Raw genomic sequence first — 27,877 nt, forward strand, 5'->3', positions numbered from 1 at the left:
TTCGTCCCTCTTCATGCTTTCCTCCCTCCTGTTGGCTGGAAAGTGGTCCTCATGCTGGAGAGGAGGGAGACCTTGGAAATGTGAGTCCTGCCCAGCGGAGGAGGAGCCTGAATCCCCTAGGACTTTGCAGAGTTGACTGCTGCTGCAGACTACCGTTGTAATAAAATTCTGTCCTCTGTAAGCCACTGTTTTTGGAGTCTCTGTTTCTCACACCAGAACCTAATCTTAACTAATACAGAGTGAGCTTACAGAAGTTGAGGAAGTAGACACATTTGCAAAGGAGGGGGAAAAATCATCATGGCTTTCCTAATCCCCAAAAGCTCCTGTAATGTTATTATAACACTTAGGTAATCAATAAGACAGGAGAAAAAACAGTTTCTTCAAATGACAACTGGCAATGTATTGCATATGGTTTATTAATCGTGCTTCTGCCTCTTTCAGCTGATTTGTCAGTTAGGAAGGAAATAGAAGATTAATTTAGTTCACTTAGACTTCCTTTTTTCCTCCTTTTTCTACCTTAAGAACTTAATATCCATGGAAATTACAAAATGGCCCATTTGTGTTTAAAATCCTCTATAGGAAATGTAATTGAGTAAATGCAATAGCCCTCAGAGAGAATGTACGCATTCTAATTTCTGTTCTATGATATCGGATTACAATCTGTTTGTCATCCCTAGAGACTAGTTTCATTCCTGCTGCTGTTGCTGTTGTTTTTTAATCCAGTGACAAAACCCAGAGAAAAACTGCTTCGAGCTCAAACACTTGCCAGGTAATATTACAGGGATAAGACTATGAGTCACGGAGAAAGTCAAAGGAAGATTTCAATATGGAAAACCAATGCCAGTGACTTCAATAACTGCTCTTCAGGACCCCAAGTCCGAAAGCTAATGGGTTCTGGCACACTGTGAGTGGTGCAGATCCATACTGGAGCCTACTGGAGGGTGTGACTTAAGACCGCAAAAGACAGAGGAACACGGGGCCTGAGACGCTCCATCAAGGAACCAAGTGAGTGGCTTCCAAACTGGAAACACATGAACTCTTGCAAAAGGGTCTGTGGGTCTAGATACTTTATAGGAAAGCAGTTTCCAGATTACAAATTGTTTCTGAAATGTACCTAAATATATTCTGAAGCACTAAGCCCCATCCTGGTTTTCCCATCCTCTCTTTTTACAATCATCCTTCCTCCACCTAACAAAACTCCGAGATGTATTCCAGTCACTAAAGAAGACAATCCATCTCACTATAAAACCCTAACTTACTTATTTTCTTACAAATAAATCACACTGTGCAGTTAAACTAATTTTCATTGCAAATAATGTATCCATCATTTCATTATTTGAAAAGGGTAATACTCTTGGCTTTTAGATCTTTAATAGTATTATAGAGTTGACGGGCAAAAGACGACTAGTCACTCAAAGAATGCTTCTTTTCTCAAAATAAGTAATATCCCCCTCTAGTCATGTTCTCATTCGGTAGAGACACATGATTTACTAGGCATCTGGAAGCCATTCTTTTAAGACGTCTTCACTGTTTCCTTTGGTGTTTTTGGGAGACATCACCCGGATATTATTAATCCTCAGTTTGTTTTTCCAAAATATCAAGTCTCACATTAAATCCTTTATTCTCCATGAGGATTTCTGGAGTAATCACTTCTTGGCTAGACTACACATTTTCTATATCAAATAACTTTCCCTGCATTCCAGTGTATTTTGCTCTGAGTTTCTACTTTTTAAAAACCCAGAACAGGGACAAAGTGCTACCTGACATAAAATGGGGTACATTTTTTTATGGAATTCTATATTCTTATTTAGATAAAAGAGTGAGTTTAAAACAAAAAGAGAGACTTTGAACAAAGTAATTTATAAAAAGATTTTTAAAGACTCAACTGCATAAAAATAAAGAGACAAATCAGAACACTTCTCTAGGCTATTCATCCTAGATATTCTTTTTTTAAACACATGATTACAATGTGTTTAAATTATTTGTATACAATCCTAGATTTGTCTGCTAGAGGACAGAGAATATGATAAGGTGACAGAACTACCATGATGATGTAATGGGATGAAGACCAATATCAAAACACACTTGTTGAATGATACATTGAGGAAGGTGTGCTGGTAGACTGGATTATCAGTTCTAGCAATTTCTTTAATCTGCTGTAGTGGTGTCAGATTATCTACACCCTGGCCATGAATTCATAGTGGTCAAATAACAGCTCCCCAACCTCTGGCTTTGGGCTTGACCATGTGATTGTTTGGATCCATGGGATGTCAGTTGACACAATGCATGGGATGTCAGTTGGAATGCTCATGAAAGTGATTCATGATGACAAGTACATGCCATACATAGCCACTGGCCCTCTGCCTGAGCTCTGGAATGAGATGTGGAACAGGTTTCACAGCCTGGAACCAAGCCTAGAAGCACAGCCTGAACCAGAGTACTTACTCAGGCCTCATCTAGATGAGCCAAAACTGCAAGAAACTGCACCTGACCTACAGGTCTGTGAGTGCAAGTATGAATTCATGTGTACTACTGAGTGGGGTTATGCAGCAGTATTACAGACTAGCTACTTGTCACAGAAGCCTTGCCTCTTCTGATGTCTGAGTTCATCAGGACTGGGTGTCTGTGTGATGGATGATGGAGCACAAGCTTTCCACAAAGTGGTTGGCCCTGGTTCTTCTTGAGAAACTGATTGAATCCTTTTTTTTCCATAAAAATCACAGAGAGGGGCAAGACTCTTACTCATCTTTGGTATTGCTCAATGTTTCTAAATTTCTAAATGACATCCTTAAACTGCTATGGCTTGGTTTTCCTTTTTAGGAATTATTGTTGACTTCTGACTTTGGAAGTAGAGGGTATGATTCTGTTGGCACCATTCCTGCCCCCTGCTACCCACACATGTTCCCTCTTGCAACACTTGTCCATTTGATTGGAAGAACTCTCAAGCGTCAGCACCTGTTGATCTCTGTGTCCATGCTGCTCAGCGTCAGGCCTGCCTGAAAATAGACATCGGGTTGCCAGTGTGAGGAAGGGGGCCAGGAGATAGCAGGGAGGGTGAGCGTGAGGGTGTGTGTGTGTAATCAGGAGCCCATATTTCCTGAGTTCCATGATTTCCATACAGTGTTTTCAGCTGTTCCTGGTGCTCTGAGTGATAAACCTTTAGATTGAGGGAAAAACTTATATGTCCAGCTACTCCTTGAACAAGGCTTTCAAGCTGTCTTCCTGTTTCCAGTCCACTCTGCACCTTCAGAGATCCCTCCAAGTTCTGAGGTTTTCCAGGGTCCATTTTTCTGCAAATGTTTTATTTTTATTGGCTTTGATCCCTTCAAGCTTTTAGGATTCAGCTTTCTCCTCTTGGTTAGGCCATTTCCACTCTTCTGTTCTCTATTACCCATGTTCTGTTGGTATGTTTCACCCATTTCACCTTCCCTCCCATTCTCTTTCCTCACTGTCATTTTTGTGGGTTTTGGTGATGTGCACAATGCACATATTTGATTAGAAATTTAGGTTTAATTAATCCTACAGACCAGTTTTTATCATTATTATAGATGTGCCTCAAACTGATAAGAGAATGCACCTCTCTGGGTTTATTTTTCAGTTTTCACTTATATGGAAATGAAGCATACAACATACTAACCCTAGACTCCCCCTTCCCATTCAATTAGAGACTTTTCTTATTTTATCTTCTCACTCATTAAGGCCAATCAATTGCACAACATGTAAATGTGAGATAAAAATCAGAGAAAACACTTTTGTGTTTTCAAATGTTTAAGGCAATCCTACACTTTTATTACCTTAGAATAAAAATCATTTTGTTTGATGCATATGAAATGATGGTTGATATATGGCCTAAATTTGAATTATCTGCATAAAGAATTTAAATTTACTCATGCATTCTATGTCTATTGTTTCTTACACGGTCCTAATCATTTACTATAGGAACACAGGCTCATTGCAACACACCAAAAGATAAGAAGGTATAGAAACAAAAACATTCATAATTCTTCCCCATCCACCCACTTTCTGAGGCAACGTATAGTACTGATTTGTTCTGTACATCATCCATGATCTGTACATACAACTAAGAAATAATACGTTAAAATTGTTTCACTCATTCAAGACATTAGGATTCGAGATACAATAGATAATTTATTCCAGAGTAAGGCACTAGGCTGAGATGTAAAATTGTAGAGGTTATAACTGGAAAGTCAATTTCCTGCCTCACCCATATTGAAGTTATAGAAGGGAAATGAGTGGATTTCCAGGGAAAAGCTTTTTGGAGAGAGCTGTGCTGGCCATCTCTTTTCTGTTCACGTGCCCTTCAACCTCAGTTTAGAAGGAAGGAAGAAGAGGGACTTTAAGAAGACTACTTAGAGAGCTTAATACATGTCCTTCATACTGTGCAGTTGTGAGTCGGGGAGGAGACAGTGGATGAGCCTGGGGGATGAGAGACATGCCTCAATTGTGACAGGACTGACCTGCATTGTTAGCTGAGCAGATAATGTATGAGTGCTTCCCATGGGTCAAATTTTGTCTGTGGGTGAAAAATACAGTGGAGGTTGGAGGAGGTGGGATGGCAGCTATAAAGCCTCAGCAGAAAGCAAATGTATGAACAGACAGATTCCCAGGGAATAAAGTCAGAGGAAGATGCTTGTTTAGGGATGGTGCAAAATACAGTGAGAAGGACACCAACACTGCAAGATTTTTGAAATCCCAAGAAAAACATTCATAAGAGAATGAGCCAGATCAGGCTTAATGCAAAGAATGCAGAGTTAGTTTTTGACAGGACAATTTATAGAGACTCCTTGTCCTTCTACTTCTCCCTTCACTGTCCTTTCTCACCTAAAGGGCTAGAGTGGGACTACAGGAAGGAAATAGTGAAGACCAAGGACAAATAACAAGCTGGCCACGCTTATCCTATAAGACCAAAACCAGAGAATGATGTTACACACAAAAACAGAAATCACAGGCCAATACAGGTGAAGAGGTGCAAAAATCCTTGACAAAGTACTAGCAAACCAAACTCAATACATTAAGATTACACACCATGATCAAGTGGAGTTTATCTCAAGGATGCAAGGATAGTTCAATATCTGTAAATCAATCAATGTGACACAGCATACTAATAATTTGAAGAATAAAATTGTATCATCTCAATAGGTGCAGAAAAAGCTTTTGACAAAACTTATTATCCTTTTATGATTAAAACTGCCCCAGAAAGAGGGTATAGAAGGACCATATCTCAACATGACAAGGGCCATATATGGCAAGCCCTTTGCTAACATCTGTTGTTGTTCAGTCGCCAAGCCATGTCTGACTCTTTGTGACCCCATGGACTGCAGCATGCCAGGCCTCCCTGTCCTGCTAACATCATACTCTATGGTAAAAAGCTGAAACATTTATTCTAAGATCAGGAACAAACCAAGGATGGCCCACTGTCACTACTGTTATTCAACACAGTATTAAAAGTCCTAGCCATGGCAATTAGAGAAGAAAAAGAAACAAAAGGAATCCAAATTGGAAAGGAAGAAGTAGAACTGTCACTGTTTGCAGATGACATGATATTAGTACTAGACAGAGAAAATCCTGAAGACACCATCAAAAAACTACTAGAACTCATCAACAAATTTGGTAAAGTTGCAGGATATAAAATTAATATACAGAAATCTGTTGCTTTTGTATATACTAGTGACTAATTACCAGAAAGAAAAGTTAAGAAAACAATTTCAGTTACCATCACATCATAAACAATAATATATCTAGGAATAAACCTACCTAAGGAGGTAAAAGGTTTGTAAACAAAAAACTATGAAATACTGATGAAAGAAACTGAAGATGACACAAACACATGGAAGAATATACTGTGCTCATGGTGGCACCCCACTCTAGTACTCTTGCCTGGAAAATGCCATGGACGGAGGATCCTGGTGGGCTGCAGTCCATGGGGTCGCTAAGAGTCCGACACGACTTCACTTTCACTTTTCACTTTCATGCATTGGAGAAGGAAATGGCAACCCACTCCAGTGTTCTTGCCTGGAGAATCCCAGAGACAGGGGAGCCTAGTAGGCTGCTGTCTATGGGGTCACGCAGGGTCGGACACGACTGAAGCAACTTAGCATGGGTTGGAAAAATTAATATTGTTAAAATGACTATACTACCCAAGGAAACCTATCAAATCAATGCAATCCCTAAAAATATCAATGGCATTTTTCATAGAACTAGAACAAATAATTCTAAAATTTGTACAGACACATAAAAGATCCCGAATCATCAAAACAATCTTAAGAAAGAAGAACAAAGCTGGAGGTGTCACACTCTGATTTCAAATTATACTACAAAGAAAGCTACAGTAATCAAAGCAATGTGGTATACACACACAATAAACACTGATCTGGCTCACTCTTCTAAAACAGCTGGGTAATAGTCCTTCCCATGGATACACTGTATCTGTTTAAATCAGTGCCATACTGGTAGATGGAACTTCACAAGTGGTGCAGTGGTAAAGAATCCACCTGCCAATACAGGACATACAAGAGACTCATCAATCCCTGGGTCAGGCACATCCCCTGGAGTAGGAAACGGCAACTTTCTCTAGTATTCTTGCCTGGAGAATTCCATGGACAGAGGAGTTTGGTGAGCTATAGCCCATGGGGCGGCAAAGAGTCAGACACCACTGAGCATATGCACCCATTGTGTTGCAGGCCAATTACACTTCAAAAACAAACAAGCAAACTCATAGAAAAAGTGATCAGATTTGTGATTATCAGAGGCAGAGGTTGAGAGGAAGGGAATTAGATGAAGGTGGTCGAAAGATACAAGCTTCCAGTTATGACAGATAATTACTAGTAATGTAATGTACAACATGATAAGTATCATTAACACAGCCGTAGGTTATATATGGAAGTTCTTAAGAGAGTAAACCCTAAGTGTTCTCATCACAAGGGAAGAACTGTTCTCTATTTTTACAATTTATATCTATATGAGATGATTGAATGGTCACTAAACTTGTGACAATAAGACATTGTGATAATATACTGTGACAATCATTTTATGATGTAAGTCAGGTCATTACGCTGTACACCTTAAACTTACAACAGTGCTGTATGTAAATACGTCAGTAACACTGAGAGACAAAAAGATGAACTTAGTGTGTAATGGAGGTTAACAGATGAATAAAGATTTGGATGTGGGGGTAGAAAATGTAAAGATAACGAGATACAAAGGCCCACCAGTCCCCTCGCCTTAATATGGGAAAACCCTGTAGGGCCATCCCAGACCCAGGGCAATTTAGCTTTTCTCCCCATCCAGTCCTGTCGCCTTCACTCCCCTGGAAGAGTTCCTCAATGCATCCTTCACAGGCCTCTCTCCATCTTGGACTGTTTCTTAGGGGCCTGACCCACGGTGGTAGGTTATTAATAGTCATCCTGCTTCTACTCTTGCACCTTAACAGCTAGACTTCTTAGCAACATGAATCAGATCATGCCACTCTTTCCTTAAAATCCTCCAGTAACTTTCATTTGCTCTTGGAATACAATCTACCTCTTCATCATGGCTTCAAGGTACTACCTTCTGTGACTGCCCACCTTGCAACCTCTTTTCCTCTTTGCTTACTGTGCTCCCTGCTACGGGCCTTACTCCAGGGATTTTGAATAGAGTTTAACAGACTCCTTTTTTTTTTCCCTGGAACTGGACAACCCAGTTCTGTGAACAAAGTGCCTGGCAGTACATACCAGTATCCAAAAAAAAAATACTGATCAAATAAATGAAAGTCTAGGAAGTTAGAATGTACACAGAAAGAGCTATTTCATTTTCAGACCATGGACTTGGTCCATAGTCCATCAGCTGAGGCTGCCATTCTTTGATGGTTGGTCTCTGTCTCAAAACAAAGGTTGGACCTGGGGAATTTGGCCTTTATAGCTTCATCAGACTTCATGCAAATGTCCCAACATCAGAATTCTGTTGAAGTCTGAAAAATTCCATTAACAGGAGATCTTGTCCCCACATGAGACTTAACTCCATTATTGCACAATAGAGTGATTGTACTTTTCGGCTAGATTTGTGAGGTTCCACTGTCAGTCCTTTCCGGATTGAGGTATCAGACACTCAGACCAACCATCTCCTGATTCTGGCCTGTATATGCTCCTGTTGGCTGCCCCACACCAGGGGGCCCCATTCTAACACAGATGAATGGGCCCCTGAAACCCACCGACTCCCCTGTTTACAGAATGCCATGTCTGGAACTGTGTTCTCCCCTCCCCGATCATATGTTGAAGTCCTGTTCCTCAGAATGCAAACGTGTATGAGATAGGGTCTTACAGAGGTAATGCAAGTTGAAATGAGTTAATGAGGATGGACCCTAGTCCAACACGATGATTGTCTTTGGAAAAGGGGCTTTTTGCAGAGACAGGTGTACACAGGGGACATCCCAAGACATGAAGATGGCCGTTACAAGCCAGGGAGAGAGGCCCAGAACAGATCTTTCCCTCACAGCCTTCAGGAGGAATCAACCCTGCCAACACCTTGATTTTGGACTTTGAGCTCCTAGAGCTGTGAAACAATATATTTCTGTTGTTTAAGGTCTATGGTACCTTGTTAGGCAATCCTAGCAAATGCTTACACGGAATGCTTACAACGTTTACTGTCCACCAGGGGAGCTGAGCCACCCTGAGCCGGGGTGAATGGTTTCATGGAGAGCTTATTTAGCCAAAAACGTTCCAACCTTTCTCAGATGCCAATGGCAGACTTTCTCTAAAGTTCCTCTGGACAAAACTGGGTCATGTTTCAGCTGCAGGCAATGCTGGGAGAGCCCTCTGCTACAGCAAACACCTGTGCACCCTCAGTGTTGAAAGCTCTTTTCCATAACACAGCCACTCAGAATCGTCAAACTGGTTCTAGCAAGTGTGTCCAGGGAAACGTGGGCCTTACCTGTGTGCTTCCTGGTTCAACAAAGAATGTCAGGTAGCAAGCCATCTTCGGTCAGATGATTCATCAATTTTGCTCCTTCCGCAGCTCAGTCTGTCTTCCAGCTCTTAGGGATACACACTGGAAGGAAACAGAAAAGGTCCCTGTTTCATGGTGCTGACTGCAGTCGCAGGAGTCAGGCAAAAAGACTAAGAGGAGTTAAGTTCTACTGGAAGGCTTCTTTAGGTGGGATGGTGCGTACCCTGAGAAATGGTCAGTTAAGCTGAGAGCTGAAGGTCAGCCAAGTTAGTGCTTCCACGTGGCAAGAAAAAAACTGTAAGAAGCCTGCTGGGAATTCTACAAATTTAAATATTGTTAGAAGCTTTTCTTTTCTTTTTTTTATCTTGAAGCTAATAAATTCCAATTTGGAATAGGATTAAGGAATAATAGATTCTGACTTGGCATGAATTTGGCCAATGCTCAGATCTTGGTTGGTGCTGGTTTGTTTCTGCTTTGCAAACCAAGGTCAACTGTCCAGCATTCTGTAGATCTCTGGCCAGTTTCTACATTGGGCCCAGTAAATGTGTTCTCATATTCTACAGCTGATTAAAATCCACAAGTGAAATGAAATACCAGAAGAAGCTTCATGCCTCTGAAAGGTGGCCCCTTCCCAGCTTGTTGACCCTCACCAGGTCATGACCGGTCATAACCCTGCTTCAGCTCTACAGGCATGATCCTGTGCTCCTGAATGTAATCTTACCACCTTAAAAAATTTTTTTTATTGGGCCCCTTACACCCACAGGCATATAATCTTCCTTTCTGGTGCTTGCAACTCTAGGCTTCTCTGGAAGGGAGGTCCCTTCAGGCAAAAAGATTCCACTCCTAACAAGTTTCACAATCTCAAAAAGAAAAGATAAGAACCCAAAGCAAAGGTCACATCAACCTTATTTCTCTGTGTCTGCAGAAAGCTGTTTTTGAGTGGCAACAACATAGTACCCTCACATGTGGCACTTGACATCCTCACAGATCTGCTGGCTTTAAGGAAAAACAATCCAGTTCTAGTTCCTCAACACTGTCTCCCTCCCTCCCTTCCCCCACCGCCCCCCCCCAACTATCCTGGCTGTACCCAAACACTCCATCAGCCAAGACAGTACACTGCTCATTCCCCCTCTCTTTTTTTTTTCACCCAACAAATATTTCCCTTTTTTCCACTCCCTCCCTCTGGTTTTTCAAGGTTGGTCTCCTGTTAGTGGGCTTCCTAGTGTAGCTCAGTGGTAAAGAATCCATCTCCCAATGTAGGAGACATGGTTCAATCCCTGGGTCAGGATGATCCCCTGGAGAAGGAAATGGCGACCCAGTCCCACGGACAGAGGAGCCTGCAGGGTTAAAGCCCATGGGGTCGCAGAGTCAGACACGACTTACCCAACTAAGAACTAACAACAACTCCTGATGGTAGAGTGTCTGCTGGTGGGGTCAAAGTCATCTTGGCACACAGAGGCGAAAGGCATTTAGAAACACGGGGGAAAGTCCTCATTTCATCCTAGTTCTATGAACTAGAGTATCCAAGAGCAGTTTCTGCTTTTCCAGTTAATATCCTAGAATTCTAGTTTATTTGCTTTCTGGAGTGAAAAATGTGCATCTCAAACATCCTGTAAGAGGCCCTGTGCTATTTTTCAGAACCCAGGAAAGATTTCGGGTACATATAACTCCTCAAGGAACGTGATGGGACTTCTGTCTAGAAGCCTAGGGGGAAACAAAACGGCGTTTACAATGACTATTTTCCATTTGCTTTCGGTTCTACCGTGAAATTGCTGCTAAAGCCTCTCACCGCGCGTTGGGGAAGGTGACAGGTTTCCCACCTGGTGGAGCCAGGAGGACGCGACCTCGGGTTGCTGGAGAAGAGAGAACGGAGCGCATCTGTCTCCAAGGCGGCGCGGGGCTCTGGGACTGGACTCAGGGCTCTCTGTGCGGGGGCGGGACTCCCGGACTGGACGCGGGGCTGGGGTGGGGGCGGGACTCAGGGCTGGACGCGGGGCTCGGGGCGGGGGCGGGACTCCGGGCTGGACGCGGGGCTCGGGGCGGGGGCGGGACTCCGGGCTGGACGCGGGGCTGGGACGGGGGCGGGGGCGGGACTCGGAGACTGGGCGCGGGGCTGGGGCGTGGGCGGGACTCCGGGCTGGACACAGGGCTGGGACCGGGGCTGGGACCGGGGCGGGACTCAGGGCTGGACGCGGGCGCGCGCCCGGCACCGTGTTTACCCGGCGTCCTAGCAACCGGCGGGTGCGCGGGCGGAGCGCGGAGTGCGGGGCGCTGAGCCGGGTGCTGCGGTGAGTGCGATGGGCGGGCGCTATTTGCAGCAGTCCGCGGGGATGGAGAAGTTGAGGACCCGCGCTCAGGCCTCGCTTCTGTCCCCTCCCGGCTTCCCTTTCTCTCCTCGGACCCGGTATCCGTCCCCTCCGCGTCTCTCCCATCCCGTCCAGCCCCTGCTTCCCCGCGGACACACCGCTCCTCCCGGCCTTGGGACCTTGACTCTGCAGCCCCCAGCCCGGGCCGCATCCGCGTCCCCCTTCCCCGGCTGCTGCTCCCGCTGCTCCTGGCCTGCCTTCCCTTCTCCCTCCTCCGTCTCCGCAGCTTTGCCTGCATATCCGTGCGTCTTCGCTGCCGCTTCCTCCCGCCCGTCTCCGTCCTCCCAGCCCAGGACCGCGGCCTCCCGCGCCAATACTTGACTTTACTCAGTTCGAGGACCGGCTGGTGCCATCCTTGCGCATCTCCACATCGGGTCTGTTTGTTTTTATTCAGGGCTCAGTTCCTGTCAGCCCTGAAACCAATCTTTTTGCAGGTTTTATCGCCTGGTATTCTCGTTCTCCGGACGCCAGCGCAGGCACTGTTCCTAACCCTCTAGATCTTAAGAGTGGACGCTTATATTCCCTAGTCTCGTAAAGAATTGAGTTTTGCTTCTACTCAGGTGTTCCGGAAGTTATTCACGAATGGGTTTTATTTTATAATGATACTGGAGGCTTGCAACGGACCCTTAAAAAGAAAAAACAAACTGTTGTATCTATCGGATGAGTAGACAATATGAGTGTAAAGTGATTTCTCAGTTTATGGAGACAAACATGCACAAAAACCTTTTCCCTTGTCATTGTTAAATTTCAAAATCTTGGTTTAACTCAAAATAAGTACTATGTATTCACATATGTTCATTGTAACCATGGTTCTCAGGCCCTAAGATCTCATGGATTGGCGCTGGGTGTAAACGTCCCATCAAGCTATCTTGATAAAAAAAATTAGTGTTTAAATTTTTGGAACATTACTGGAATTAGAGGAATAAATGCTGTAGCTTTTGTTCTCCTTGCAAATTAAGAGGTCACTAGAAATTCTCATACTTAAGAAGAAAAAAAAATACAAGACTACCTGTTTTTTCTTTTAGAAACTCAGTTGGGTCTGCAAAGCCTTTTTAAAAAAAAATCTTTTATACATGGTCTTCTTTTTGCTATTCTGTTCCACTTTTTCCCCCCCTAATACTAATTCTAATAATATTGTGCTTGTTTTCTGGATGGTCGTAGGCTCACTTGTCGTTGTATTGACTAAGTCATGTCCAACTCTTTGCAACCCCATGAACTATAGCCTGCCAGGCTCTGCCAGTCTTCCTCTGTCCATGGGGTTAACTCAGCAAGAATACTGGAGTGCATTGCCACTCCTGAAGTTCCTTCTCCAGGGGATCTTCCCGACCCAGGGATCGAGCCTGCATTTCCTGCTTGGCAGGCAGATTCTTTACCACTGAGCCACCAGGGAAGCCCCAGTTTTTTCTTAGGCCTTCTTAAGGCAAACCTGCCCATTGCTGCAGCTCCTGGGTTTATTAGACTCAGAAAAACAATTTGAATGGTGTCGAATATGTTACACACGTTCATAAAAAAATTTATCATGATAAAAAAAAGAACTTTTTGCATTTCTTAGCTCCTTTTTAAGTATCTTCCAGAAAATTAGTATCTGGTATGTGGACTGCTATAGCCTTATGTAATTTCACATTTTTTTAAAAAAAAGGTACAAGAAGGAAGTGATTTAAACAATAACTTTATAAACTGAAACAAATTTACCTTTAAAAACAAACAGAACCATCCACCTGAGCCTTTCCATATGAAATAGATCTATCTGCACTTTCTTTCATAGTATTGGGAAACTCAAGAGTGTCATACATGAACATCAGTGCTTGCTTATGTGTTCAGAATCTAGCAATAGAAACTGGAATACTAAAATGAATGCACAGAACAAATTTATACCTTTTTGGTATTCATTTTATTTCACTAGCATTTTTACAGATATACATATGTATGTGTATGTATATTATGTGTATGTATGTATATTATGTTGTTCTAAACTTTATCTGATCCAATACTTGCTTCTTATAATATTTTGTAATACTCACTTTACTCTTCTGAAATCAAAATCATAGTTTTAAATCTCAATGGTGCTCTAACTGTAAAATAAAAGAAGATAATTGTAATAAAATATCAGCATGCAAATGCTCAGGTAGCAGAATATAATGAAGCCTGGTGTGCTGAAGTCCATAGGGTCACAAAGAGTTGGACACAACTTAGTGACTGAACAACAAAATCAATTACTCCAGGCTTATGTTCAATTGCTGTGTATACAGTGGCCCCAAATACAGTCATGTCACAAACTTAAATTGTGTGACTAGAATTTCAATCAATGATATGATTTTGCAAAATGCTGACCTCCTGGTAAAGGTCTATATAAAATAAGTGTTTACAACCATCCTTTGATTTATATGGTAGTTTCAGTTCTGGAAAATTCAATGCATATTTAAACTGTGAAAAATCCTTTGTGATTATTTGTAAAGTAGCAATAGGTTGTAGGCTCAGGTATGAATTATCTGAAATTGGTTATGTGCTAAATGTTGGAGGTTGCATCATAGTTCTTCCTTCTAGGGAACCATCCTGCACATGGCAGACATCTGGCATTCTCGGTCTTCATCACTAAGTGCTCACAATGTCCCCTATCGTTTTGATAATAAAACATCTGTACGATACTTCTTCACTGCTGTTCAGCAGCCAGTACTGCCCAGTCGAGGACCTCTGATCTAGATGTCCCTGTTACTGGATTTGAAGATATAACAACAGGAAGGAAAGTAAAATCTCCAAACCGTTTCTATAAAATCTTGGTTCTGAGCTTTTGTAATAATTATGGGAAGCGGGAAGCTAATTATATTTTTAATTTAACTTTTAAACCGTTCTTCTATTATTCCAGGTGAAAGGTTTTAATGATCAGTGTTAATTGCCAATGAGAAAATAAACAAGTATAGATTATCTGAAAAAAAGACAAAGCTCCATAATATAGTGATATCAGGACTTATTTATTAACTTGGCTCTTATTTAAGTGTGCAGATAATGTTATCTTTTCAGATACCTCTTTTAAAGGCTAATTTTATCGAAAGTGAAATTTATTTCAATTTCTGTTTTACATTTTAATGCTAGAATCCTCTGATAATTTAGATAAACAGGCTAAAAAGGTTCTCATTCATGCTCACATTTTCTCTTAAGCAAGTTATGAATTATGATAAAAATATTCTGGGCAGGATATATGCAAGAAGTATGGAATTTGAATTACTCAAATATGTTGATTAATACCATCAGTATGTGCCTTATGAATTGTCAGAAAAAAAATTAAAATTCTATTTTACTTAATGTTCTTATTCTATTTTTTATGAATTCTGAGGGCATTTGGGAAACTTTCATCAGCCATCATTGCACAGATATAGATGTATGTTACAGCAAAGAATAACAAAATTCAGTTTAATAGCATAATTCTAAACAATGTGTGATCCAGCTCAAAAGAGCATCTCTTATAATCGCTGGCCCCAGCAGAGCTGCAAACCAGAAGGCATGCCTCCTCCGATTCCTTTTTTTCCGCTCTTGGACTTTTATGTTTCTGTTTTTTGACCGGAATTCTCTGTCTTAGGCTGAAAATGAGAAAGAAGTTATTCATTCCAGGGCAGGCAGATACTGGAAAATCCTTATGTCCTTGGGTCAGTTTTACTTAGAGCTGGTTCAGGGAACATTAACTATTTTATTGACTTGAAGAGCAATTGGATAATTAAAAAAAAAAAAATCCGTCTCTAAGGTGAACAAGCAGAATGTGGGTTGGGTAAGTACTAGCTTAAAATCTTGAAAATGAGAAATGTTCCTCTAGGAAGATGGATGCTATTGTCTCTCTCTCTCTGCTCTGATGCAGTGTGTGTGCTGAGCTCAGGTTTGAGCATCGTGGGATCCCATGGGCGTGGCACTGACCAGGTCTGCGCAGTGGACTGCTGCGGGGCATGGGGCTAAGACCCTGGAAGTTACTCCTCTCAATGAGGCTATAGTGAAGGAAATTATTATGTTTGTGGAGAGTTTTATCTATAAATATCCCCAAGAGGCAAACTATGTTTTTGTAGAACCGCTGGAATGGAAAACAAATTTGGACCCCTCAGCGTTTGGATCAGGCTATGCTGTCAGGTAAGCCAGTGAATTGCTTCTAGAGTTTAATGTCTTCGGTTGTATGTTTTTTATTGATTGATTGTAGGTTTAAGGCAAATCGCTTAACCTGTGTGACTCTCAGAACTCTCAGAAACCTGGAGGCACTTGGGTGAAATCTGAGGATGTGTAGTTGGCCAATACACTGTTTATCTAATTTTTACATTTGAATTTTCTTTTGATAGGGAATGTATTTCCAGGTCATTGCACTCTCCAACATTTGCTGTTGCTTTGTGACTGGTCTTTCCACTCACACGAACTGCCAGATGCCACCAGGCATTGGTTTCGTGACCTGAGATAAAGACAAAACCCCTTCTGGTATTTAAATCTGTGGGGCAGCAAAGGGAGAGCAGTACATTTTGCTTACTATAAGGAAAAGACTTTTTAACAATTCGCATTGTCCTTAAATGAGACCCTTCCAAATCTGAGATTCAAAAAAAAAATTCTACCTCCACCTCAAACAGCAGGCTAGCAATTTCTCTTTTGATCATAGCTAAATATATATTTTATATAAATTACATAGGTTTATGTAAATATAATTCTACTTATATAAAATGTATTCTGTAAATATACATTGTAGATGATAAATATATGTAAATTCATATATTCTTTTTTTTTTGGTCAATTTCAGCTTATGTGTCACTTTAGGCGTTCTGATCCACTTCCTTTGTTCCTCTTTAGTTTTGCATATGAACTTTTAAAGTCTGATCTTATGAAAAACAGTTCTCTGGCCAAAGTTTGCTGTACATGCCTTTTCCATTTGGGATTATTTTTGAGCATAAACTCAGAATTTAATTTTTAGAACTGTAAAATCATTCTTTTTTTTAAAAGTCTTTATCGAATTTGTTACCATATTGCTTCGGTTTTATGTTTTGGGTTTTTGGCCCCGAGGCATGTGGGGTTTTAACTCCCTGATTAGGAATCAAACCTGTACCCTTAACTGGAAGTCTTAAATCACTGGACCACCAGGGAAGTCCCTGGAAAATCATTCTTGAACTGTATTTCAAGGGCGCTTTGGTTCTGATATCATGGTCTCTTTTCTCTCTGAGTTTTCAGAAACCTTTTTTTTTTAAATTATATTTTATGTTTAACAGTGCTAATGGTCACTTTCTCCCAAAGTGTTTTATTTCTCTCACCTGAGTTCAGTGTAGCATCAAGCAGGATGTTTGGACATTTTGACACCGTGTATGTTTTGAACCAGCTAACCCTTTGTGTCTTTCTTCCGTCAAGTTTACCATGCAGCTCTTTGGTGGGCCAGTTTTTCTATTTGTCATTCCTGTTTCTGACCTTGGTCGATGATCTCTTTGATGATGGAAGAAGTGAGAGGGGTGTGATAGTAGCCGTTGCTGCATAGGAGGGTGGAAACTATTCCTGTGTGTCTTGATGGAAACCAGGTAGATACTGACTGACCCAAAGAAGGCAAAAGATATAGTTGAGATTTTGGTGGTCATCATTTAGTCGCCAAGTCATGTCTAACTCTTGCGACCCCATGGACTGTAGCCCACCAGGCTCCTCTGTCCATGGGATTCTCCAGCCAAGAACACTGGACTGGGTTGCCATTTTCTTCTCCAGGGGATCTTTCTGACCCAGGAATTGAACCTGGGTCTCCTGCGTTGCAGGCAGATTCTTTACCGACTGAACTACGAGGGAGTGAAGGAGAATACCAAATGCTCTCACATCCAGGTCCTGACCCACTCTGTGCTCTGTCCCCTAAACCAAGGAACCTTCAGCACCCAAAGTCACGTGGTGTTTGGTCCATCCAGCAGCACATCACATGATGTAAACCAGTGATGCCCTCAATGGCAAGAAGAATGTGTAATTAAACAGTCCCTCTGCCTCTTTCTTTGCTCTTTGGTTCATATGCACTCTTGCTTAGCTGCAGGGCCTTAGAACACATTTATTCATTTATTTAAAGTGGAGGAAGCCCCCTAGTCAAGATTCATATCTGTAAGACCATGTGGATACCCAAGTCGTCATGAGGATTTAAGCCTGGAGTTTCCGGACATGTTTCTACCAAATAGTAATATCCTTGGATGTTTCAGAACAAAGGCAGATTCTTCTTGGGGCTGTTCATTCTCTCACGCATCTTCTTCCAAAGCAAGGCAATTTCATCTATGCCAAAACTCTGTTAAAGCAGCCAAATGACCTCCCCCCACTTTTGCTGATCTCTGCAGATATATTGGAGACCACACTTGTACGTGTGGCCTTCTCAGCTACAGTGCATCTCCAAGGGCACACTCTGTAGCTGACAACACAGGTGTGTTGAGCCTTCTTCTGAGCTAGACTTGTTGGCATCTGATGTCGAAACTGATCCTTTACTCACACAATGAGGAAGTTTTATGTTTCATCCACCATCTTCTTTCCTTTTGTGCAGTTGGTTATTAGTTGACTAGATGAGCACAGCACTGGCCCGATTCTGTTGTCTCCTTTAGACTCATTCCTGAGGTGCACCTGTTCATCCTGTATTATCTCTCCACATTCAGAGTTGAGGAGGAAATATCTCTGCTTTCATTTTGATGGAAATCATAGGTCTCTTTTATCACTGTTTCCAGTTGTTTTTGTTCTTATCACACAGGATGAGATTAATAATCTTCCTAAAACACCTCAGAATGAACCCCAAATCACTGTAAATTAAGGACAGGTGACAGCACTCAGTGGTGACACTATCTGTGGGTGATAGTGTTACTTACAGTCTCTACAGAGTAGCTTGGGCATTTTTTTCTTGTTTTAAAAAAATTCTGTTTTATATTAGAGCACTGTTGATTATCAATGCTGTGTTAGTTTCAGGTGTACAGCAAAGTGCTCAATACTCTGTAATAGCCTAAATGGGAAAAGAATTTGAAAAATAATCGATTCATGAATATGTATAATTGCTAGTTATTTTTGAATAGTTTTTTATTTGCTTATTTGCCATCTGTGAATCCCTGTTAGTGCTATGTATATTCAAGTCCTTTGCCCTTTTTCTTTTCTTTTTTATAATTTTTATTGGAGTATAATTGCTTTACCATGTTGTGTTTCTACTGTACAGCAAAGTGAATCAGCTGTATGTATACATACATGCCCTCTTTTTTGGACTCCTTCCCATTTAGGTCACCACAGAGCATGGAGTAGAGTTCCCTGTGCTACACAGTAGGTTCTCATTAGTTGTCTGTTTTATACACAGTATCAACAGTGTATATATGTCAGTCCCAATCTCCCAGTTCATTCCACCTCCTCTTTCTCCCTTAGTATCCATGTATTTTTTTAATTGGGTAAGCATTCAGAATCACTTGGTGAAAATGATGTTACCTGTTCTTTCCTCCCCTCTGGTAGAACTAGGATTTTTGAATCATGTCTGCTTTAATATTGCTGTATGTTAGTTGTGAATGACTGTCTGCTGTGTCTCAGTGGTTAGTTCTGTGTGAATGAGACATGAGGACGTTGGAGCAGGACACCTCCTCTACTGGAAATGCACATTTCACACCCAATTCATACCTTTATGGTCCTTAATCTTCTGATCAATATCACTAAGGGCTGAAACACATGATCTCCAGCCTTAAAATGGTATTGTTTGATGAGACAATGATTATTTTATTTTGATAAAATTTCAAAGTCACAGATCAGTGGCCTGAAATTCTGTTACTGAACTCTTTGCTTCTCCTCCCTGAGATTACTGAATAGTTTCTCAGCTACAGCCTTATTTCCTATGTTACTATTCAGACATATAACTGTGGAGTAATTACTGTGTTCTGGACATGGAACTTGACATTGGGGATTAAATAAATGAGACATTTTTCCTGCTCTCTATTGTATAAGCTGAGCATTTTTAGCTCGCTTCTCAATTCCAGTTTAAAAGTCTCTTATCAGGTCGATGGATTTCATTTATTCTTTAATTCTTCTTAACCTTATCAAGATGTCTACAATAGTTTTCTTCCAAAGAGTTCTGTCTTCAGGGCTAGAGACTGCGAGCCTGAAATGGGAGCCTGCTTTTCAAGAATCCTTTCGGTTGCCTGCATTGTAGCTCCTCCGGCTCTGTTCAGCTGCAGGCTTCAGCTGGCAGGACAGTGAGACATGTCCCCATGCCTTGCTGTTCTCCTGGTCTCCCCAGGAGTTTCACTTTCTCAAGTTTAGGAGCTTGATCCTGTGGGTATTCATTCTGCCTGTGACTTCATCCTCTCCTCATCCTTTCTGCACCAGTGGCCCTGCCCCAGTACAGGCCTCTAAGACCACTCCTCAGTCCTAAGGGAGTTCTTTTCAAAAGCTTTATTCCAGGGAAAATAAACATTCTGTAAATTATGCCCAGCACTGGCAAATCTAAAACCATTTTGCTCCTTCGTTTATTCCTCGTGCGTCTGTCAAACACCTTCTGTGTGCAGTTCCTCTTCAAGGTCCTGGGAACAGAGCAGTGGGGGAGACCAATAAAGCTCCTGTCTTCCCTTCTGGTTGCTGCTGCAGCAAATTACAATGCACTTAATGGCTTAAAACAACATGGATTTAAATCTTACAGTTCTGGAGGTGACAAAAATTCTAAACATGAGTGTGGGCAGGGCTGTGTTCCTTCATTCTTGCCTTCTACAGCTTCTAGAGGCCACTTGTATCCCTTGGCTTGTGGCCCGCATCACTGAACCCTGTTTCCATTGTCATGTTGCCATCTCAGACTGCCTCTTCTGAAGATCCTTTTGATTACATTGACCCACCTAGATACCCCAGAGCAGTCGTCTCATCTCACAGTGTTTAATGTCAGCCGTCTGCATAGTCCCTTTTGCCACATAAGATTCCAGGGACACCCCCCGTCCCCCAGTTTTGACCCTCTTTCTATTTTAGTGAAATAGTAATAGATTGACTGAGTCTGTCGATTTACTTTTTATGATGAACTGTCAACATCTCACAACTATTTATCTGTATTACAATTTAAAATAGCAGGTCTTGAGACTTCCCTGGTGGTTTAGTGGTTGAGATTTTTGCCTTCCAACGCAGGGCTTCCCTGGTGGCTCAGACAATAAAGAATCTGCCTGTAATGCAGGAGACCCAGGTTTGCTCTTTGGGTCGGGAAGATCCCCTGGAGGAGGGTGTGGCAATCCGCTTCAGGATTCTTGCCTGGAAAATCCCCATGGACAGAGAAGCCTGGCAGGCTATAGTCCTTGGGGTCGCAAAGAGTCAGACGTGACTGAGTGACTAAGCACAGCAGGGAGTGAGGGTTCCATCCCTGGTCAGGGAACTAGATCCCTACATGCCTCAGCTAAGACCCAGTACAACCAAATAAATAAATAGATACATATTTAAAAAATAAAAAATATCAGATGTGGACACTTTTACTAGGGATTATCAGTATGTAATGAAAAATTGGGCAGTTTAAGTAATGTTGTAAGTAGTATAGATATATCGTGGCCATAAAAAATAATCTAAATATTTTAGAAATGACAACCTAAAAAAGTTAAAATGGGAAAAATACCAATCTAAGAGAGCTAACAATTTCTGATCAGGAAAAAGCCTAGTTAGAAAAACTGCTTGTTATCCTAAAGTAAACCAAATTAGGGGTTTGGAGGGGGAAAATAATCCACAGAGGGGATCTAGTTTGTCTTCTTTCATAGCACTCTCTTTTTTTTTTTTTGCTCAGAAACAGAGTAGCCAAGAAAGTTCCTAACCACTAATTACTGTGGTGTAAAAATTTTATAAATAAAATAACATTGGAAATCCACAAAACATAAATGATTCCCACAGAACTAGTGATTTTAAAAAAGATGTCCAATGCATTATTAGAAAAACAAAACCCAAAACTGTGAGTTTACATAGGTATTCAGGAGATTGCTTAAAAATGTTTTTCCTGGATATATCATATTGCTAAAGAAGTTTGGGGATTTAAGGGCCTAAAAGTGGATGAAAGTGGGAAAATAGATGAGCTTCTAACAAGACCTATTTATATTCTCTGTATTTTACCATGAGACATGGAAATACTGTGTTGAGATGTCTTAAATTAACTTCTACTGGCATTCAGGTAACCCTAAGCCTTCAAGAAAAAAAATTTCTTTTTCATTTTTTAGTGGAACAACAGTCAAATCAGAAGAAGTTGATAAAAATGGAGAGCCTTTGCTGTATCTCTCTGTACCACAAATTAAAATCAGGAGCTTTGGGCAGCTGTCACGTATGTTATATATTGCTAAAAATATGAAGCTGAAGGAAGCACAAGCATGTATTGAAGGTGATATTTATACTCCAGTCTGTGATTTGAACTTTCAGAAACATAATCTTGGGGGCTGGGGAGGGAATCATTTGTTATAGTCTCTTGAAAAAGTTCTCTAAAAGGTAAAAAGTACTAAGTTCAGCTTCATAAAAATGTCCTTAATTTTTCTTGGCTGAAATGTTATGCTCATATCAGCTTTCCACTTTAAATGAAAACCCTAATGCTTTACCATTAGTCAACTTCTAGATTTCTAATCTCTGTGTGTGCTTTAAAGCGAGCCTTCTTAGCTTCTGGAAAGACCCGCGGCCTTTAAGGTTCATGTCAGGGAAAGAGACAGATGTCCAGGGCCAGTGTTAGGAGCCATCCTCTTGCATTCTGCTGTACCAGATGGTGATCAGTTTCCTTTAAAATGAATGTAGCCTCTTCCTTTAGCAGACAACCCATAATAAGCTCACTTCCCATTTGTCTCAGCCGAATACATAGCTTTCTGTGCATTGTTACTTTCATTCAGTGGGAAATATTTTTCCTCTTCACTATAGTTATAAAATGTTCTTATTGCCTAATCATCTGACATGCAAAACAGAATATTATTACCTGCTATAACTGGGCTTTAAATATTTCTTATGAGTAGAAATACCTATTAGCAGGTAATTATGTCATGTGTATGCTTTGCTTCTTTGTGATCATGTGACGTGTGGTTCCCAGGCATAATGTACATGAGTTCTGTCTCATCATTCATTGCCACTGTCTGTGTCTGTGAGATGGAAAATTGGTCATTTTATATTCTTTTGATTTTTGGAAAGATGTGAACCTTAGGACAGCAGCCTCTTTTTATGTCTTGTCTACTCTTCCTATACGTCAAAGTTACTTTTCTGAGGAGGGATGATATCTTGAGAATAAAACTGAATTTCAGAAGAGTTAATTGAGGGCACACCCCATACATTAAATTCAACTTAATCTGTAAATTTAAATCCACAAAGTGTTATATACCCAATCTGGCTAAATATGCAACCTTTGCTGCATTTTGCCTTTCTGTAAGAGTTCTAGGTAAAGCTCTTAGTTTTAGGTCCAAATTGACTGAACTGAACTGGCAGTTTGGAAGTCAGCTTGTGTCTTTCCCCAGAATTCACCTAATATTTCTCTTCATAATCTTTAGAGATGACAGTTGTTAAGGTGGTGAATGGAGATGCTCGCTAAGTGCTTGGTCCCTGGGTCTCCTTCTCGTGATGCCTGCACCCTACCCCATGCAGGTTTTTCTAACAGCCCCCAGCCTCTCCTGCTAACAGTCCATTTCCTGTGGGAAAGTTAAAAACCATTGCCATCTTCTCTTCATGTCCATCAGGTCATGCCTTCTGAATTAGTCCCATGGGCATTCCCCCTCAATCCAAATGCATATGTATTTTCATCTGACTTGAATTTCTCCTTCCTAAACATGGTTTTGCCCATTTATCCCTCATTTTCAACCATACAGTTTTTTGAAAGTGTTAGTGGCTTAGCCATGTCCAACTTTTTGTGAACCCCATGTATTGTAGCCTGCCAGGCTCCTCTGTCCATGGGATTCTCCAGGCAAGAATACTGGAATGGGTTTCCTTTCCCTTCTCCAGGTGATCTTCCCAACCCAAGAATTGAACCTGGGTCTCCTGCATTGCAGGTGGACAGACTATTTACTATCTGAGCCACCAGGGAAGCCCCATTTTGGCTTTTATTCTGTTTTCAACATCTCTAGATTCAACTTTCAGCCTTGGTTATGAGTTGGGATTTTAAGTTTTCACTATAATTTTAGCATTTATGTAAATACTTGTTATATTTGTTTTCCCAGTTAACATCTAAGGACATTGGAAATATAAGCAGTTCAAACAGGTGGAAAAGATTGGCAGTAGATCTGTAGACTGAGAAAAACATGCTCTTTTGGAGAGAAAACATTTGTGAATACTGTTCACTGATACACACACACACAGACATACAGTTCTAGTGATCATTTTTCTAAGGAGACCAATATTTCTGTATCTTCAAATCGATTCTGGATGTATTAATTGAATGCCTATTCTGAATAAGGCCCCATAGTCAACTTAAAAAGAAACAGACCTCTTGACTTCTGGCCTATTAGGGTGATGACATATATACATGATATTATAGCACAAGGTGAACATCTCAAGAGGAGTAAGAAAGTTTCTAAGTACAACAGAATCTGAGAAATAGAGATTAATTCAAATTGGGTCAGTCAGAGACAGTTTAATGAAATGAACGTGTTTGAGTGGGCTCCAAAGGACTTGGTATTCTATATGGCTCTAGTAATAGACAACAAGAGGATAATTTTCAAAATTTACTTTTTTGGTCAGCAAACAGAAATCCAGTAGCAAAAATCTTGGGCTTGGATTATAATATAATAAGTGAAAAAATTGGAAACTCATTTGTATCTAATATTCTTGACAAAATTACCAAAGATGATGATTCTGAAAGTGAGATTAAGATGAAGATTGCCTTGCAACTCAAGCAGCTGGATCTGCACTTACTCAATCATTCTCTGAAACATATTTCCTTGTGAGTCTTTTTTTTTTTTTTTTTAAGAAACCTCTGAAAATTGGTTCTGAAAAGTACTTTTAGAGCTTTAGAGGAAACATAAGAAAAATAATGTTTAGAAGTGTTTGCTATTGATTTAACATTACATTATTTGGAATAAAATTTTAGTTCTTCATGACTATTTCTAGTTCCAAATAGTAAAATTTTCAGCTAAAACATTCTAGTAGAATTTAATCTAGTTCTGAAGCCATTATGTGTTTTTTTATCCCCAAAGTCTCTTAAATCATTAGATAAATTTTTAAATTATAATTCACTTATCATGTAGAGTTTGTCAGATTTAAAACTTGTTCATCTTTCTAGTCTTTTCTAGTACTTTGATACTTTCATTAAGAAATGAAGTGACTATTTAAATGAGTGTATTTAAGTGTTAACATTCAACATTCTCAGCATTAAATGCAAATCACTAATTCTTTAATGTCTAGCAGTGCTATGAGATTGTAACATGGTTAAAATTCACTACAATTTTGTTGATGTATAATTTAACTGATATTTTAATTATGAAAACAATATTCCCCAATATAATAGAATGTTTTCATGTTATTTTCTGTGGATTCTCTTTTAAAGTATTTCAAATGAATTTCTTAAACATTTATTTCAGAGAAATACGATTAAATCCAGGGACTGTGAAGAATGACATAGAGCTGCTTAAACAGTTCTCAGGAAAGGGAAAACAGACAGTCTTGGAATCTATCGAGTACACCTCAGGTTCATGTTACATTCTATTTATCTTCATAATTACATTTTCAAAATGCTTCAGTAGCTAAATATTTAAGAAACAAAAACTTGAAATATCAATCCTGTTTTTTGAAGCCAAGCTATGTTACAAGTTGAGGTTAAGGAGCTCCTTTTACTTGTGTGATAATTGCTTTCAGATTATGAATTTTCAAATGGATGTCGAGCCCCACCTTGGAGACAGATTAAAGGTGAAATTTGTTATGTGCTAGTGAAACCTCACGATGCTGAAACTTTGTGCGTTACTTGCAGCAAAGAAGGAGTGTTTTTAAATGGTGTAAGTAATTTATTTTAAAAAACTAGTATTTACTTTACTCCTGAGGTTGATTTGTGAGTGCAGGCACGTCTCCAGGATTGAACCCCAAAACCAGGCAATTGAAGGGTTGTCCTGTGGGATTCAAGCAGATCCCTTTGCTGTGTTTGCTGCCTCAGTGTCCCCTACAGGTCCTCAAGTCAGCGTTCTAGGAAGTGGCCTTCATAGTGACCCATTCTGCTATCTAAAACTAAAACCTCTTTAACATCAGTTTGCTGATTAATGATACAAGTATTAGAGGGAAAAAAATAAGTCAAAAAAGGAGCTCCAAGGTAACGAAAGCCATAACCAGCTTCTGTCCTTAGCGCTGACGGGACTAACAAAAGAGAGGAAGGGGTCCACAGAGGATGGGCTCCCTCAGAGGGGACCCTGCTACCCAGGGAGGGGCTTCCAGGCTGTGCTGGGACCTCAGCATCTCAGGACAGTGCCTGCACGGAACTGGGACTTACGCCTCTGAAGAGCGGGCCCTGCTTGCATTTGGTGGTGGTCCCTTAGATGCTCAGAGGGTCCCCACAGAGCTGGGGCTCACACGTCTGCAGAACAGGCACCTCCAGGCAGTGCTGGTTCCCTCGGAGCCCAGGTATCTCCCTGAAACCAGCTGGGGCCCCTGAAGAGTGGTGCTGCCACTCTTACTGGCATCTCAGGGGCTGAGTAGGATTTGACAGAGCTGGGTCTCTGAGGAGGGGCCCCAGCAGCTGTTGCTGGTGTTTCTGAGGGATGCTGATGAGCCTGGTTCTGGGCCTCTGGGAAAAGACCCCAGAAACTAGAACCAACTGTTGCTACTGGAAGCAACTGCCACTGTGGGGTGAGGGGCCGTTGCTGGGTGACTCTGAGAGGACGTGGGAGGGAGCAAGTCCCTCCTACCTCTTCCAGCCTCCCCGGCAACCTCTCCCCTCTTGCTGATGGAAATTCAGCCGGCCTGGCAATGAAGAAACAGCTCTACAGATTCGGCCCGAGTGTCGGCAAAGTGTGGGTGGGTGGCCCTCCACCTGAGGGAGGTGGCACATGGCCTTCTGAATCTTCTGGATTAAACCCTGGATGTTGAGGCCCACACATATGTACTGAACTTGGCTGGAAGGAGCAACTCAGCTTTCTTCTCTGCAAAGTCCTGACCTCACTGTCTTCATGTAAACTTGGGACTCACAGCAAAATTCTGCAGGGAGGATCCAACTCCTTAATGGGGACCCAGCCTTTCCAGAGGACTGTTTGGAGAGTGCTCATGCCTCGGCCTGGGTGGGTATCGAGATGCGGGGCCATGTTCTTAGTGGCAGGAGGCATGTCTTCTAACCTGCCTTTCAGTGCTCATCTTGTCAGTGCAACCCTGGGCTTGTTTCGGCACAGAGGAAGCAGACAACCTAAATATGATTTTGCTTTCAGTTTGTTTTTATTAATAGAAAAGCAGAATATCCAATTGGAAAATAAGAGATTGAGAAAAAAAGAGGAATGCTTTTCTTTGGCCTTCCAGAGTGGGGTGAGGAGCCTTTGCTTCTATAAAAGGCTGTTGATGCATATACAACTTGGTTCTATATGGAAATATCCGGGTGTTCCTCAGCTTAATAAATGGAAGACAAGGAACTGAAGCTGTTCAGTAATCACAAGGAAATGTATTAGACACTACAGTCGATATGTATAACTATGTTATATACGTGTGTATATATATACATATATATGTACACACAGGGGGCTCCCCTGATGGCTCAGTCAGTAAAAAAAATTCCCCCTGCAATGCAGCAGATGTTGGTTCGATCTCTGTGTTGGGAAGATCCCCTGGAGGAGGGAATGGCAATCCTCCTCCAGAGGACACGACAAAGAGTCAGACATGACTGAGCAACTAACACTTTCACTTTACATATATATATGTGTATGTGTGTGTGTATATATATATGGTGGTGTGCAACTCTGTGACCCCGTGGACTGAGCCCACCAGGCTCCTCTGTCCACATAATCTCCAGGCAAGAGTACTGGAGTGGTTACCTTTACCTCCTCCAGGGGATCTTCCTGACCCAAGGAATCTAACTCAGGTCTCCTGCATTGCTGTCTGAGCCACCTGGGAAGTTACATATATACACACACACACAGTTTTATATGTATATATATACACACAGAGAGAGAGACACAGTTATATATGTAACACACTACAGTGTATTGTGTATGTGTGTGTATATGTGTGTGTATGGTATAGGAACAAGAAAGGAAAGAGACAAGAAAGACAGAGGCCAAGGGAAGAGGGACAGATGGTACACGGAGGTCAGACCCCTGAAAAATGAGCCGATAGTAATCATACTCCACACAGAATAAGAGCAGGGTGTGACCAACAGAAACATAGGCTTTTGTGTGGTAACATTCTCACCTCAGAGGCCTTTATGACTTCGTCAAAGTCTCATGAAGTCGTAATGCATTTTCACAGGACGGAAGAGTAGAGGGAAGGGGCTTTCAGGTCTCTGCTGAAGCAGCGAGCCATGTGTGTCTAGAAGCCCTGTGTGTCTAGGAGGCCCTTGGTAAAGGCTTGCTGAATGAGTGAATACATAAATGAATTTACATTACATTAAGAGGGAAGGGTTTGCCTGCATGTTTCATGTGTAAAGACAAGCACATGGATCCTTTAGAGAAGAAAACATTACTTGTGGTTGGGTTGTGATTTATTGATCAGGTTCTTAT

At 41.3% G+C, this 27,877-nt stretch overlaps 1 protein-coding gene and 2 long non-coding RNA genes across 18 annotated transcripts in view; 1 reads left to right on the forward strand and 2 right to left on the reverse strand.

The window, feature by feature from the left end:
• Positions 1 to 10,889, reverse strand: part of LOC133259148 (uncharacterized) — a 184,644-nt gene extending 173,755 nt beyond the window's left edge. For 5 of the 12 annotated variants that reach the window (XR_009740286.1, XR_009740282.1, XR_009740287.1 and 2 more), the window contains exons 1-2: positions 10,761 to 10,869; positions 8,926 to 9,042 (exon numbers count right to left, since the gene is read on the reverse strand). This is a non-coding gene — a long non-coding RNA (uncharacterized LOC133259148). Of the gene's footprint in view, positions 1 to 398; positions 2,997 to 8,925; positions 9,043 to 10,760 lie in introns of those variants that run through there. The other 7 variants (XR_009740284.1, XR_009740283.1, XR_009740285.1 and 4 more) reach the window with 4 other exon arrangements.
• A 251-nt stretch (positions 10,890 to 11,140) lies between these two features.
• ODAD2 (outer dynein arm docking complex subunit 2) overlaps positions 11,141 to 27,877 on the forward strand; it is a 173,443-nt gene continuing 156,706 nt past the window's right edge. Inside the window, exons 1-6 of one of the 5 annotated variants that reach the window (XM_061436262.1) lie at positions 11,141 to 11,228; positions 15,356 to 15,416; positions 21,455 to 21,612; positions 23,934 to 24,135; positions 24,773 to 24,879; positions 25,047 to 25,183. In XM_061436262.1, the coding sequence (XP_061292246.1) occupies positions 21,558 to 21,612; positions 23,934 to 24,135; positions 24,773 to 24,879; positions 25,047 to 25,183 (501 nt within the window). In that variant the 5' untranslated portion in view covers positions 11,141 to 11,228; positions 15,356 to 15,416; positions 21,455 to 21,557. Of the gene's footprint in view, positions 11,229 to 14,874; positions 15,417 to 21,454; positions 21,613 to 23,933; positions 24,136 to 24,772; positions 24,880 to 25,046; positions 25,184 to 26,044; positions 26,453 to 26,473; positions 27,718 to 27,877 lie in introns of those variants that run through there. The other 4 variants (XM_061436260.1, XM_061436261.1, XM_061436265.1 and 1 more) reach the window with 4 other exon arrangements.
• On the reverse strand, positions 14,688 to 25,976 carry LOC133259149 (uncharacterized). The gene is made up of 2 exons (XR_009740291.1): positions 25,669 to 25,976; positions 14,688 to 14,881 (listed from the first exon to the last, which is right to left on the reverse strand). It is a non-coding gene; the product is annotated as an uncharacterized LOC133259149 (long non-coding RNA).

This window comes from Bos javanicus, chromosome 13, assembly GCF_032452875.1.
Source record: "Bos javanicus breed banteng chromosome 13, ARS-OSU_banteng_1.0, whole genome shotgun sequence".
NCBI classification, from domain to species: domain Eukaryota; kingdom Metazoa; phylum Chordata; class Mammalia; order Artiodactyla; family Bovidae; genus Bos; species Bos javanicus.